This window comes from Phasianus colchicus, chromosome 2, assembly GCF_987193195.1.
Source record: "Phasianus colchicus chromosome 2, bPhaCol1.hap1.1, whole genome shotgun sequence".
Classification (NCBI taxonomy): domain Eukaryota; kingdom Metazoa; phylum Chordata; class Aves; order Galliformes; family Phasianidae; genus Phasianus; species Phasianus colchicus.
In genome coordinates this window covers 45763779-45779316 of record NC_143437.1, presented here as the reverse complement: position 1 = coordinate 45779316, position 15538 = coordinate 45763779, and the positions used below count along the sequence as shown (strand labels likewise).

The 15538-nt window shown below is 39.0% G+C and overlaps 1 protein-coding gene across 1 annotated transcript in view; it reads right to left on the bottom strand.

Annotated features, from left to right (window-relative positions):
- Positions 1 to 14068, bottom strand: part of UTRN (utrophin) — a 284487-nt gene extending 270419 nt beyond the window's left edge. The window contains exon 1 of the mRNA XM_031612385.2: positions 13905 to 14068. Coding sequence (XP_031468245.2) covers positions 13905 to 13998 — 94 coding nt within the window. The 5' untranslated portion in view covers positions 13999 to 14068. The remainder of the gene's footprint in view (positions 1 to 13904) is intronic.
- Positions 14069 to 15538: the final 1470 nt, after the last annotated feature.

Below are 15538 nucleotides of genomic sequence, written 5' to 3'. Positions count from 1 at the left end.
CACATTTAGTGAGACATCTTAATGTGGAAAAAATAAAAGAAAGCAGAGTGAAGTATTATGAGTGGTCCTTTCTTACTGCTTCTAGCAAATCTGTGGTTTTATTAGTCCAGCAGAAGGCTGAGGCACTGCTAGTTCTGCATCCAATTAAAATCTGGCTTTCTTCTCTGACTTAGTTATTAATTAGCCCCTAAAGTTGAACCCCTTCCTGATTAACTGCTTTGGAAGTACATGAATTGTTTAACAATTGCAGGATGAATATCGGAATGCAGTAAAATAGTACTTATGCAAAGAAACAAGACAGTGATCTTCAGTGTGAGCCTATATAAGATTTCTCACTTCATTTCAGAAAGCTCTTGTGGGACACACCATTCCAAATGGGGTACCCAAAACTGGAGAAGATTCAGAAACACAAGAGCAGAGCAACCTAAGCTCAAAGTTTGTCAGGCTTTGGTAGAATCTGAGCCAAGGAATGTCAGTAGCCAGCTGTTTAAGTAAAGGATTATGTGTACTTAGTCCCAATCTCCATGCTTTTATTATTTAATGGCCAGCTTTTAGGAGAACTGTGTTGAAACCTCTAATAATGTGGATTTTGAGCACTGTCATCAGAAGGTTTTGTGACGGCATGTAAAACTCGGAACAGATGTTTCACTGTTACCTACCTAGAAACTAGACTGTATGGAAAGCAAGCTCACCTAACGAAAGCAGGCAATTACAAATCAGATTATTACCACCGCCTCCAGCAACAACTCCAATGGATCAGTTACACTCGCAGGTGTAACCCTCTTCTCGGTGCATTTTCCAGAAGGGTTTTGCACACCTTCCTGGATGTTAAGCAGTCATATACCATGCAGGCTCAGGATTCAGACCTCACCTGGAGACAGCTGCCAAGCAGATCCAACTCCAGAGCTCAGCATCCCCAGCTCTCTCTTTCAACCACTGACAAAAATTACTGCAGCAGAGAGTTCCCTTGCCTCAGCAAGGCTGAAGCTTGCAGCCTCAGTACCAAAATTAATGACAGTAAAGACCAGAGAAAGCAACACAAATGAGGGCACTAATATAAATGAACTTAAAAAGCTGCTAGATAAGCTTGTGGAATTAAGAATCCACAGAAGGGTGGTTATAATTTATGAAGAAATGCAAACCACTGAGAAGTAAGGTATATAAGAGGAAGCACTACTGAAGATTTAATTACGGAAGAAGTACAAGCATGTGGCATCTACCTGTGGACACGACCACAGGTACCACACCGGGCTGAGGAGGGGTTTTGCTGCACCCAGAACAGTGCTCCTTTCAGGAACACTGTCCCTTGAGCAGCTCAAGGCACATCTAAATTCAACTGGAATAGAACTACACAATATATTATTATATATTATATATTAATTACATAAAATTAATATATTGTTATAATAATATTATAATATATATATAACTATATTATATGTAACAGGTATAGAACTATAACTATTATTATATATTAATTATATAAAATTAATATATATTATATAACTATATTATATATAACAGGAATAGAACTATTCCTGTTGAATTTAGATGTCCCTCAGAAGCTTTCACACCACCACCCTCACTCCACCCTCCCACCCCCCCCCCAAAAAAAAGATTTGCAAGTAGCAACAAATAAAATTTCTTACTACAAACAAATAGTACTGGGAAGAATATATATACATATATAATCTCTCTCTCCAGAAAACACCCCTCCAAAAATATATGGAATAAGCATTGTGAAAACAAGAGTTGCTCACCTTAGCAGAGCCAAAGGCCAGCCTATCAGACGTGAGCATGGGAGCATTCCTCAGCAACAAACAGCAGTAGTGAAGCAAAGCCAGATCACATTTGAGCAGGTTGTGAAGGGTTTGGATTAATGTTTATTCATCCAGAGGTGAAGGGGAAAACGAGGAGGGAGAGGACACAGGGAGAGAGCAGGCATACAATCTCAGAAGCATGCAAAAGGATTGGCTCATTATCAAAGAAAGGAGAATCACTTTTACATGGTTTCCAAATGAGGAAAAGAGAGACTTTCTATTTAACTGCTTTCCATTTAACATGTATTTACACTTCCCTGAATGAGAAAGCTACTGTAACAAATTAACTTCACAAATATTTATAAGATTTTCAAATTTCAAAGTCTCAACAAAATGATGCACTTAACCTACAACAAACTGGGAAGCACAGTATTAAGAATGTCTGGCTACTTGGTGATTGCCAAGGATTTATGATTCTTAACAGTGTTATAAAGACTATAGTTCAGTTGGATTCTATTTTTCACCTACATAGCTCTTTTGAATTGTCCCATTTTACCATATTATCTTAAGTACAATATGAATACAACTGAAAGCTTTGAATGCCTTAACTCTAAACAGCCATTCCAAAATTTTTCTTTAGCTGTTTGTTACCTCAGAAAACACTCCAAAAAAAGAATCACAATCCAGTGAATCCAGAATCCAGTGTTTGGAACTTTTTTTGTTATTTGTTTTCACGATTATTTTTTTTGCTTTAAAAAAGCATACATACATACAGTTTGTCAACAACACAATGTAACCCACACACCACAAAGCAGATCTTCACATCTGAAGATCCTGTAATGGAATGTCATCCACCACTTCTGATTTTCCACGCTATTGCTATGCTAGGGTACTCCTGAAAGTTAGAATAATTTGTTAACCATAGCACACAAGCAAAGCTGCTGAACAGTCATGACTTACAGTAGAGCATGTGAACTCATGCACACAGCTGTCTGAAACATCACAGAGCAGGCCGCAGTACGCTGCTCATATTTCCCCTGCTGACAGATATGACCAACCTGGGGCAGAAGCAGAATCACTTAGAAGACCCAAACACTCATGAAGCTTATCACCTAAAAGAGGCTAGGAAGGAATTCCTGCAACTACACAGCCTGTGAGTTGGCAGAGCAGGACCAAGGGCCTTTTGAATAGTGACAGTGACCTACTGACTATTTGCTCAGATAGCACAAGAAACATCATCACTGTTCATAATGCTTGCAAATTGAAATTCTCTCTTGTAGGGTAAATCAAGTGATCAGAAGCAATACACTCTTCCCTTTGTTATACAGTTACATTACTAAATGCTGCTATCATTCCCTCTCAAAATTACACAGCTCAACTATGGGCTGGCATGATTGGCTGCAGAAGAACACTTCTGCAAACTTCTGTTTATTCAGACAAACAACTCCCAAATGTTTCAGGTGACAAGTGAAAAATCGAGTGAAAGACTGAGAAGGATCACCTGGATGTCAAAGAGAAGAGCTCCAAAGAGACTAAGAAAAGGAACACATAGCAAGAATTTTGCTCTCAAAAGAATTAGTGCAACTAAGTACTGACTTTGCAAGCTATTATGCCAGCTTGAATTTTGGTGCTTTTAATTACAGTCCTCTATATGCAAGAGGCTTCTCTGTAGTCCTGCAGAGATAAGTATACAATAAAAAAATAACAACTTGCCAAAGCATAATAACTAAAAGCTCAGAAGCTCTAGTCTTGTCTATAATCAGAGTCACATTGTTCTACTTTTTCTATTCATGTCACAATGCTTCTCTATTATTCTTCAAGTCTTTATACAGCTATAGAAAGAAAGGAACAGCAACGAAGGGTGACTACAGCCCTTCTGCCCTCCAAATGCACAATGTAATTTGGGAACAGTATGGGGGCATTAGAAGATGACAAAGAAATCCAGCTGCCAGGCTATACTATCTAGGGAAGGAGGGAAAACAGGGTCTTTCCAGAACAGAATGAACTCTACTGCTAGCGGAGTGAAAGAGACCCATACAAGAAAGTACCATGTGAGAACACCCATTAGAGATGGAGAGGGATTTACAGAACTTTAAGTGTGGGTAAGGATGAAACAAAATGTTGTAATGTAGAGATGAACACATTATCTCTGGCCCAATTTCAAGTCCATCACCCAGCTCCCGGATTATGTCAGTCCCCAAACCACAGAACAGTAGAAAGGAATACAGGGAGGGATAAGACAAACAAATTAAAATGCACTACTTTATGGAGTTAAGAAATAAATACAGAAATATAATTTTATAGTATGAGGAAAGAGTGGATGAAATGAGAGCCTGAGAAACTGAAGATATTTATTGAAGAGATTCAATGAGGTACTTCAATGCAACTGAACAGTAGGAAAAATAGAGATGACAGGAAAAAAACACCATACCCAGCTGTTACCAGCATCACTATTGAGGAAAAGTTTTTAGAAAACATCACTTACACCAAGGAGCTTTTCCACTCAAGGATATTTCTTTGATAACGTAAGTCACCAACTTGGAACTTTGTTTCAACTCTTCCTCCAACATACATTTGCTTTGTGTTTCTCACAAAGGTAAAGGCTAGCACAAAAATACCATAGGTGAATGAATATAGAGATGGAGAAAAAATAAAATTTCCAAGATTTATTAAGCAAGAGAGTACTCTTCCATTTTCAATAACAAAACAATTCTATCAGATGATCTAGCCATTTCAAAAGTTTTCATGAGTACTGCTAAAACAATAAATCTTTTCCCATAAAACCTGTTGCTTTCTAGGCTGAACCATTTTAAAAGAACTTCTACCAGCTACAGCCACAACTGTGATGTGCTCCCATGGACTACACTATGAAAAAGATGGCGAATCCAGATTTATACTGCAACATCCAACTTGTAATTGAATTGGAATACATGGCTGAGGCAGGACTGCATGCTAAACTACAGATCTGCTGAGGAAAAATTAGTTTCCTAAAATTTCTCTAGTCTCTAATAATTTGTGCACACAAATGAATACACCTGCTTTTGTTTTATTTTTAATAGCTACATTGAATGTTTTTAGGCTGGCCAAGTGTCTCCTATCTTACAGATAAAGAGTGCTTTAACACTGTCAAAACAATAGCTAATTATTTGCCAGTGAAGACTCTGCTGTGTATAATGTTCAAGAATATTTGCTGGGACAACACTATCATATGAATACAAAAGTTCTGTCACTGTGACCTGACTCAACCCACATTGCCCTGGAAAGGGCCAGCTTCAGAGCTCATAATTTTGCACAGTGCAATAGGGATCAGAGAGAGGGCAGTGAGAAGGAAATAAGACATGCCACAAGACATCAGCAAGAGGGCTGGAAAGCATCTGCTTGTCCTGTGTATCCTTGGATGTAAACCAGTCCTACTCCTCCTGCAGGCTACTTCATTTGAGGCCATTAAAAATAATAATACAGTGATTAAACACAGTACAGCGTAGCATTTCACCTGCTAAGCAGCTGATCATTACTGTTTCAAAAACTGCCAAATATTTAACACTAGTCTGCTTGACTTAAATAGGTCCCGTTTTTGTTATTTTTTGGAATCATACACCATAAAGGAAGTTAGATGAAAACATTAAGTATCAGTTAAACCTTATTTCCACCAGTATTAATATATTTGTTGAATCATATTTTGATTTTCCAATCTATTTAAATTTATTTGAGAATAAGAGCCAAGTTTTTACCATCTGGAAGTTTTTGGATAACAGGTTTTAAGCTCATGCTCTTGCTAAGGGTTGGCTGCACACACCTGCCAAGAAAAGCTATTTCCCATAAATAAAAACCAACTCTATTTAAAGACATAATTTAAATGCACAGACTTCTCATTCCTACTGATCTTCAAATTCCCATAATATATTAAAAGACAAACTCCTGAAACCTTTTCTATCAAGATATACCAAGTCTGCTTACAAATTCACTATTTCTATCAATCAAAAGTTGTCTTTAAACAGGAAGTAAGCCAGTCCAAAGTGTATAAAAAAATAACACACACTACAGCAAAATTAAGAGCCTACAAAAGCAGCAACACAAAATACCATTTCTGTTTTGTGCTGCACAGGAACTGTACCTAAAGTAGTAAAGGACATCTCTGCTCTACTTCACCTGGAAGCACCTGACTCAGGCACTGTTTAAATATGCTGCCCTGGGACCATGCCCCCTACATTTCTGTTCGTGCATTATTCAGCTCCTACTCGAGATGTCTGCTCCACATGCAAGCTTGAAAGTGGTCTTTGCATTTATTTAATATTTACACTGTAATTTGCAAACATTTGCATCTCCTTCGGAGAGAAGCACTGGGTTTCATCTGTGCACCACAGCTGAAGTTTCTTGGAAAGTATACATTAAAGAATACCACTTGTCACAGAAGAGGCAGAAAGATGCATTCTCCAGGACAGCTCTCATCCTGTGCACCTAGCAGGCACACAGCTATCATTATCTGGTATGTCAACAGGCTGAATGTCCAGAAAGGATTTTTTTTCCCCTGTACTTATTATGAGGAAAACCTGCAATGGGCCCACATCACAGCAGAACTGGCTGTCAGGGGTTAAATCCATGGAACATTTAAGGTCATTCACACCTACAAGCCAAGCCATAATCACTTGAGAGAAAAGATAGGTTGGTTTGGAGTGCAAGTGCCCAGGGGCTGGCAGGGGGCTGCTGGGCTCCTCTGCAAGGATTAGCCAGGCTGACCAGTGCTGGACATTGCTTGGCCCAGCAAGCAGCCTGGTGGTGCACCTAGGAAACGCACTTAAGAGAGGACAACAGATTGCAAGGCAAAGAAAGGAGCGAGAAAGGAGAGAGAAACATCCCTGTGGATGCCAAGGTCAGTGCAGAAGGAGGGCAAGAGGTGCTCTAGAAGCCAAGTGGAAGCTCCCCTGCAGCTCATGCAGAAGACTGGTGGAAGATGCTGTCCCCCTGAGTAAAAAGACTCCACAGGGAACACAGTGACTGTGCCCTGAAGGACTGCATCCCATGGAATAAATGCCTGCTGAAGCAGGAAATTGTGAGGAATAGGAAGAAGTGGCAGAGAGGAGCTGCTGTGGACTGATCACATCCCCATTCCTCATCACCCTGCAGAGTTCAAAGGGTAGAATAGTCAGGAGGGAAGGAGTGCAGCACAGTTGAGCCCAGAAAGGAGTGATGTATAGAGAGGCATTCCAAGTTTTGTTTCTTACTATCCAACTCTTATTTCATTGCTAATGAAAATACTTTTCTTCAAACCAAGTCTTCTTTGCTCACAATGTTAAGTGGCAAGCAAACTCCTTGCCCATATTTCAACTCACAATCTTTTCTATCCTTTTTCTTCCCTCGGTCCTGCTGAGGACTGGGGAATAAGAGTGCATCTGGGAGAGCACCTGACAGCCAGCCAGGTCAATCCCACACAGGGGATGAACAACAAAGCCGTTCTGCATTTAAAAAAAGACATTATCAACTGCCATAAAGAATCCTTTCTGCCTTTCATACAGAAAAATGTTTTTCCATAGCTCAAGGAAGAATGTCAGATAAGACAGCATAACAGTTTACCTGGCCATAAAATAATTCCAGCTCAACTGTTGAGAATACCACTCCTGAAGCTACTTTTATTGCTAAGAAATTTAAGAAAAATATCCCAGAGAGACAAGATGAATGTTCTACACACAAAAGAAGTGCACTATAGTACTGCACGCTACCATTCATATGAATCATTTGATGCTAACAATGAATTTAAACATCGCTGTTTTCTGATATTCATCTGTTGCCAAAGTGAAATATCACAGGACTACAAATTGTGGTTGACCTACAGTTTTTGGGTTCCTCTTTCAATTGCAAAAACACCAAAAGAGACATGGTTAAAATCTTAGATAAGTTACTCAAAAATTAATAAAATTTCCAATAGAAGGTTGGCACTGTATATTGGTAAAATAAATAACAATTCCCAAGAGTATACTGCTTGATTATACCAAAGACAGCAATGAAACCACATCAGACACCTAAAATCATAGGAGAGATACTACAAATGGTTCAATTCTGCATTAGTATTACCTGCAACTCTTTCTGCTAACATAATTTTGGCACAATCAGCTCTGTCTACAGGTGGGGAGTTAAAAAAAAAAAAACACCTCTATTTTACTGTCAAAGTACACTGCCAGCAAGTCATCATTCAAGTTTAAGTTCATCAATAACATTTTCTCTCACTTTTATTAAACCATCAAATGAGCTTGGTCATTGTGGGTGACTCAAGGTTGCTAAAGAATAGATTGAAGCATGTCCCTACAGGAAAGTTATCTGTGAAAGTCCCAACGCCTACTGGGAAGTTTCTTTTTTTCCCCCCGAGGCCATTTATTCCTTGTAGATTAGATAAGAAACACTGACACTGCGATTTTAAGAACACAGATACAGGAATGATGGTGAGACATCAACTGACAGTATTTTCCACTTTTCTTTTGCAAAGTGCTAAGAAGTTGAGAGTATGATTTCGAATCTTTTTGTCATAAGCAAAATGAATCTTAAAACACATTCAGTGAAAGGAAAACTACTAAAGAATTCATAGCAAGTTATTTGGTAAAAAAAAAAAAAAAACAATTCAAAACCTCCTTGACAGAAAATCAGAAAAACTAAAATGAATGTTAGTTAGCTATACAGGTTTGTTTTCAAAGATTCAATTAAAGGTTTTAATTTCAGTTTCTAGAAAGACCATAATCTCACTTATTTGCTCTCTGGGTTAGAAATGGAGAAGCAGCAACTAATGTTTTACAAAGCAGTATATCTGACAAAAGTTTGCATGGACACTGCTGCTATCAGTGGTAATATAATTTCATCAGTTCTTTATTTAGTGGGACTTGCTCTCCTTTCAGAAAGTACAGACTTCGTTATCACTTTGCTACTCTGAAAACTGCAGTGAAAAAAAATATTTCCCTTTATATATAAAGAGACAGGTCATACAGGTCAAGTAAATATTAGTTTTATTATAGCTTGGGACAGAAATTGATTTCAGTAGTCTGCACTGTGTGTTTTGTGAATCACTTCAGAAGTATTCTGTGTTGCAGTACACTAAACCAGTTAAGGACCTTTTAAAACAATCTGAAGCTTAAAGTGATTGAGTGATACCTTTCCTGCACTAGAACAGCACATCTGAAAGAAAATAAAATAAGTGATAATACAGACTCTGCTCCACAAAGCCATGAAACATGGCATGACTCTCTCTCCATCCAAGGAAGGTAGCCTTGAAGCATGGGTGTGAGGATGGACACGCAGCTCAGACTCGATTCTCCAAAGTTCCAGGCTCAAACCAGCCACCAGCACAAGCAGAGACACACAGGGACAGGTCCTGTCAGATCATCCCACACATTGTCTCATCATGAAGTTATCCTTAACTAAGAACTCAGTATTTTCCCCTTTGAGATAGTTTACTAGCACAATGGAAAGCATGTGATCTTCTACTAGGATGATCAGTCGTAGTTCCAGTATCTGCCCAGCCCACTTTGCATTTCAGGCATAAAACATAACATTGCATCTACATGCTGTAAGTTAGCACATCTCAGGCCCTCATTTCAAGTTGATCACACCCAGAACATCTAAGCAAGCCTGAATAATATTTTATAGCAACAAAAAAAGAAAGGTTTCATAGGCTCATTATGAAATCCACAATTAGAAAAAGACAGCTAAAACCCTCCTGCTTTAATCCATTGAGATGATAGCAAATGTCAAATACTACATGAAGTCATCAGTGAGCACTGCTCCATGCCAGGCTTAGTCTGGGTAGACAGGAAAGCTGTGGGCAGTTGCTCCACACTGTAGAGGCTCAGCTACCACCCCTCTCCTTCTGAATTTCAGAAGAGAGCCTTTTAACTGTTCTTTTTGCTGCTCTTCTGAACGCAGATCACAATTCCTCTTCACCCTTGTAAAACAAGTGCACATTTCTCTGCTGGAAGGATCAGCGAGGGAACTGCTCGGGCTCGCATTCTCAGCCGCCCGCTTGGTGACAATCACAATGCACTCCACCCAGACGCCGCACAAATTAGGTCACATAGCAGAGCATATTCTTGCCAATTCCTGCCTATTCATTAGGGACCACAACAGGAAGCCCTCCAGTTAAGGGTCAGAACATTTCAGTGAAAACATAAAAGTGAACCAACATCAGATTATTCACATTTTCTCCATACGGTAAGAGTGAGTCACGGGCACTGCCGCATCCGACAATGCAAAGGGGCACGGACTTCATCCAACTGCAAAAACCTCCCCCATGGCCTGGAGAAGTGACTGGGTTACAGGAAAACAGAAAATGTTATCCACTTTTTCAGTGTACATACGCATGCAGTAGTTCAATGTACATGGGAAGAAGAGAGCTAAAAAAAAAGTCCTTAAAAAGAGTTCATGTGGAGACTCAAAATATAACTAGGTAATACGAAAATGATCTGTTCTTGTATGCTTCATCTAAAACTACACTGTATTTCAAAACGCATTTGGCATCGCCCGTTGCCAAGAAAGAAATATACAGTTTCCATGTGTTCGAGAGCCAGAGTTGTTTCAAATGAAACAAATTTGATCCTTCAGCATAACTCTGCTAAGCAAACTGACCAACCCAGGGCTTCACAACTGCTCACGGTAACATGAGCAATACAGTAAATATTATTTTTACTATTGTAGCAGCTTATGGCCTCATGATAAAACAATTTCAAGCTGCTATCAGTGCAAGTATCTTGAACACAGATAAATTCCTTCCCACCTGACAGGAAGTTATTAATTCATAATCTAGCATTCCTAGGATTTCCAAAGGGAGCAAGAAGGAATATCCAACTGTTAACAGAAGATAAATGCACAATTAAAAACAAAGAAAAAAACACCACCAAGCACTGTTGAACTATTGTTAAACTCCTATGAAAAGATAACAGAGTGGGGGGTACTGAACTACCGTTAGCTCACACAAAGTGTAAACTGATCTCTTTCACTTCTGTTCACAACTTTATGAACAAGAAGTAACAAAGGTTATCCAACTACTGCAGAGTGCTACATGAGTTGGCATTTTATGGAAGCTGAGCCACAGGGCGATCCCTTTAGAAGGCTTTCAATAACCAGCAACTTTATTCTACCTCCTTAATATGGGGTAAGGAATCCCCCCTTCAAGTGGCAGAGTGACATTCACATAGATAACGAGGCAATTAAGGTAGGAAAAAATAACTTTTAAAAGAATAATAACCTAAAAAGAAAAATGATAGAAAATTCTGCTAGGTAAAGTATGTATACATAAATATGAACACAGTGTAGCCCAATAGGTTTCCTAAAACAGTTTCAGAAGTTTTCCTGAAAGAACATAAATCCCTTTCCATGGCATGGAATAGCAAAGAACAGTAGAGCCATGCCCATGCCCCCTCAGGTGGAGATCCAGCTCTGGCCATAGCTGGGCACTACACAGTCTACAAGTGCCTCCACACTCAGAGCAGGTTTTTAGGAGGTCGAACCTCCATACATAAATAAGAACATCCCACTACATGAGCTAAAATAGTATGTTTCCAACTCAAACATAACATGCTCATTTTGAAGATCTGATGCTACAGTTTTCACTACAAGCTTCCCTGCACTGTTTTCCAAAGCATTTAACACTACTTCACAAGTAAGAGGCCACATCAGAAGTACTTCTGGTTTTGACAAATTCCAAGATGAAGCAAGTCTTCCCAATCAAAGGAACAAGAGCAGACATCCTTATGACAAATATAAGCCATAAGCAATGCTTACACAAACAAGGGGACAGCAGAACAGTAGGCAGTTATTAATACTGTCCATGCAGCCAAGAAATGACGAGCAGGTTCAAGACTACTTGAAGAAATGAAAGTCTCTTTTGCATGTCAGGTTTGGAGCGAAGGAAGAAAGCCGTCCCCAACCTTTTTTCTATGGTATTCAGGCTTCAGAGGATGGAAAATTTTTATCCAGTGAGGCTTCACCTGAAATAACTCATTTACACGTGCACGTTTTTCTAGATATGAGCTTCAATCTCCCTGCTCCCAGCCCCCACCACTTCTCACGCAGCTGTGTTTCTTGCCATTCAGGAAATCCATAGCATTTGAACAAACAAACCAATAAGAACCAGAGCTGCACCTCTGCCAACACTGCAAAATTTACAAGCTAATAAATAACCCCTAAACCCTCTGGCCAAAGAGCTGCCTGCACACAAGGTGTGCATAAACTTCTCTAAACGTCTCCCTGTTTACATTCTGGATTTATGTGAATGCTGATGAGTGTGAAGAAGAAACAGATACACCACTAACAACTTTTTTACCCTTTTTTCCACCCACATTTCTAGTACTGAATTACTAAAAATTCAGTCCTCTCTTGTTTGGAGAAAGATCGCCTCTTGACCCTGCACAGGCATTTCACCTTTCACTTTCAGTTTTTTCTTCTCTAGTCTTTTCTTCCATGCCTCTCTCCTTCTACCTTTTCTTCCTCTTTGCTTATTTCAATAAAGTCGCAGGTCTGTCAAAGCCTCATAATACGTAGTGGAAAAAGTGTTTAAGAGTGAACAGACAATAGTGAATTTGAGAACATCAGTCTCTCAGACAGCAAGTCTACAGCCCTCCACTTTATGAAAAGTTCACAACATTGCAGTACAGGAAGTTTCTTAGAAAAAGTCCTGATGTTTGATGACAAAACAACTCCAGTTGCAATATACCAGCCATGACATACATGCTTTTAGAAACAGTGGGCTCTCAGCTCATAAGGAACCATACTGGCCTTAAGAAACAGTCACTAAGCACTTTCTGCTCAAGCATATAAAGCACATTGACAAATGAGTAGCTGCTCTTAACACTGAAAGTTTCACACACCAGCCTAGCCCCAGTTAGAACAGGAACCAAAGAAATCAAACGTGCACAAAAACATCACTTTATCTACATATGAAAAAATCAAATGAAGTTGAACCTCTTTAGCAGGATGAATACACAGATTTTGAAGAACACCAGATATCTGACTATCAATGTAACAAGTTCTTCAGAGTCACTGTGAAAAGCCACCTTACTCACTTTTCACAGTTTTCTCAACATTTTCAACAGTCCTAACAGTTCAGATTGGGCCATAAAGGAAAAGTTTCTGATCTCAGCTCAACTGGCATAAATCCAACTTCATTGTTATAAAAGCTAGCTCACATAATACCAGAGACTCAGCCCATCACTTTATTTATTTAATATTAGCCATTTTGTCACTACATCAAGGTGTTCTTCTTTTCTAGCTGTAAAAAACAAAAAAACACATACTAGACTTCAGCTTTTGTACAACTACATATATCACATCAGAATTCAAGTTAAATGAAACTGACCAAAGTGGATTGGTCAGTTCTACATCAGCATAGTCCTAATATCAATTCAGAAAATAACCAGCCCTCATCTGACAACTACTGTCTCTAAAATGCATACTCTCAAGTATTAAGAATCCCCAAATTCACTTCTACCATGCCAGCCTAGTTACAGAATAATGCAATAGTTAACCCATGAAGTTTCAGCAGGGATGGGTGGGACAGGATGGTCGAAAGAAAAGGAAAGGGAAACACTTCCAAGTTCTTCTCCTCTTTGGCATCATGGCTCAAAAAATATTCCTTCTATGTTGCAAGAAATATTGCTCACCTGAAATACCATCAAAATTAAAAGAAAAAAACCTCAGGGTTGAAGGAACTGTTGTAAGTATGTATCATCAAAAGTCCCAGAATACACATTAAGGAGAACTATACAGAATAAAAGCATAATCAATACTGAAATCACCATAACAATGTATAGTTTAAGAAAAGTGCAGGCAAGTCTTTCAAGTAGGGAGCTGAACTGGCTGAAGAAATCGCATTTCATACATGAAAGGAAAAGCTGTGACAAGCATTAAGGAGCAGGTCCTGCAGCAGTAGCTGTAGAACAGCCATAGTTCTCAGTGCTTGCAGCAGAGCAGCACCAAAACCAAAACAGACTATTAGAAGTCTTCCCCTTGAACTGCTTCCTGCCATACCTTCAACTACCTGTTCCTGCTACATCCAGCAAACCTGAACAAAGTCAGTAAAAGCAGCTTCTACAGAAGATAAGAGCAGATCCACGTGGCTGGTGCTTTTACCCAGTACAGCCTTGAAAATACATTTAAGCACACTCTTACCTAGAGGAGGATAACAGCTCTGCATGGCAGTGTCCTGTGGCACAGCAACCTTGTACTTTTTCCACACAGCCTTTTTGGCTGTTTGAACGCTCATGATGAATCTCGCTCTTTGAATAACAGGAAAGTGAAGATGGAGAGGAAGCGCACACTAATACCCACAACAAGAACAGCATGCTGGGATCTGAGGGGGAGGGAAGCATTGGTTTTCCTCAGAGGGTTTGACACGTTCTGTTACACAGCAACTGACATATCAAACAGGAAACAAACCTTTAAAAAAAAACTGTGCACAAACGAGTAACAAGTTTTGATCAAATTAAAGTTTTTCCTATTTAAAAACAAACACACTGCTTTGCTGCTCCTTATGAAAACAGAAGAACACTCAAGCTTTCAAGCAATGGCAAGTTACAGCCTACATTCCGAAAACAGGAAAGAAGGTGGCGACTTTTTCTGTTCAAATCAAACTGACTGGTGTCAAATGGCATATTTATTTGAAGAATCCTGAAAGTTTTAGCATTTGCTTTGCAAAAAACTTGCAATACTACCTTAGCACTTTTTCCACATGCTTGATAGAATGTGGAACCAAAACCAACCTTCAAGGTGAGCAGTCATCATTCAACGGTACTTCAAAATGATGCAAGAAAATTTTCTCACAAGACTTCAGCATAAAAACTCTACACAAGCCTCCGTGTCAAGGCAAAAAAACCCACAAACTTTGAGTATGCAGGTCCCACTGTCCAGTAATTCCAAATAAGTAAAGCAGGAGGTTAATAAGATAAGGCTATGACAGAAGAGTTATTTTACAAAAGGCCTTTAAACTATGTTTATCATCAGTATAGAAGGGGAATCTAATCCATCGATCTTCAACATCCAGTTGTCAATGTTATAATCAAATGGAGAGAACTTGCAATTCTATAGTTTTGAAAAACACACCATTCTAAACTACACGTTAGGATATTGAGCTGCTCAGGATTCCAGCAGTCACAAAAAAGTAATGCAAGAGAAGACTAATAACACAGAAGCACAGGTATCATTTTTGGAGAGGAGCTATACATGAATGAATTGGTTTCTGCAGCAGAAAAGCAGATGCTATTTCATATGCCTGTATTGATGTATTACGCAATAAGAACAGTTCTCATAAGCAGCTTGTGTGACACAGCTCACTGTATCACATACCTGACAGCCACAACTGGGGGACAGGGGAAGAAAATACATAGAAAGAAAAATCTTGATTTTTTATTTACTGGGGTTAGGAGTCAATCTTGCTTTGTTTTGTGGGATGTTTGTTGTTTTTTTCCCTCTTTTCCTCCAATTTTAAGAATTCCTCAAAATTGAAGACTGAAAAATGCATACAAAAAGAGTTTTGTTTCCATGAATAAAGACAATCATACATTCATGGGGCTAAATCAGGCTTTTGTGTCCAAACGTTCCCATGGAACACGCACGCAAAGACAATCACAAAAACATTGCTTTGAATCTAGAATTCCTGTTTTAGAGACAAACCAAAAATAACTTATTTTGCCATAGCAAATACAAATCTAAACTTTATAACACACTTAAAAAGCACAAGACAGACACCACCAATTCTACAAAGTATACAATTAGCAGCCAGCCATGCATGCATGCCAGAAGCATTA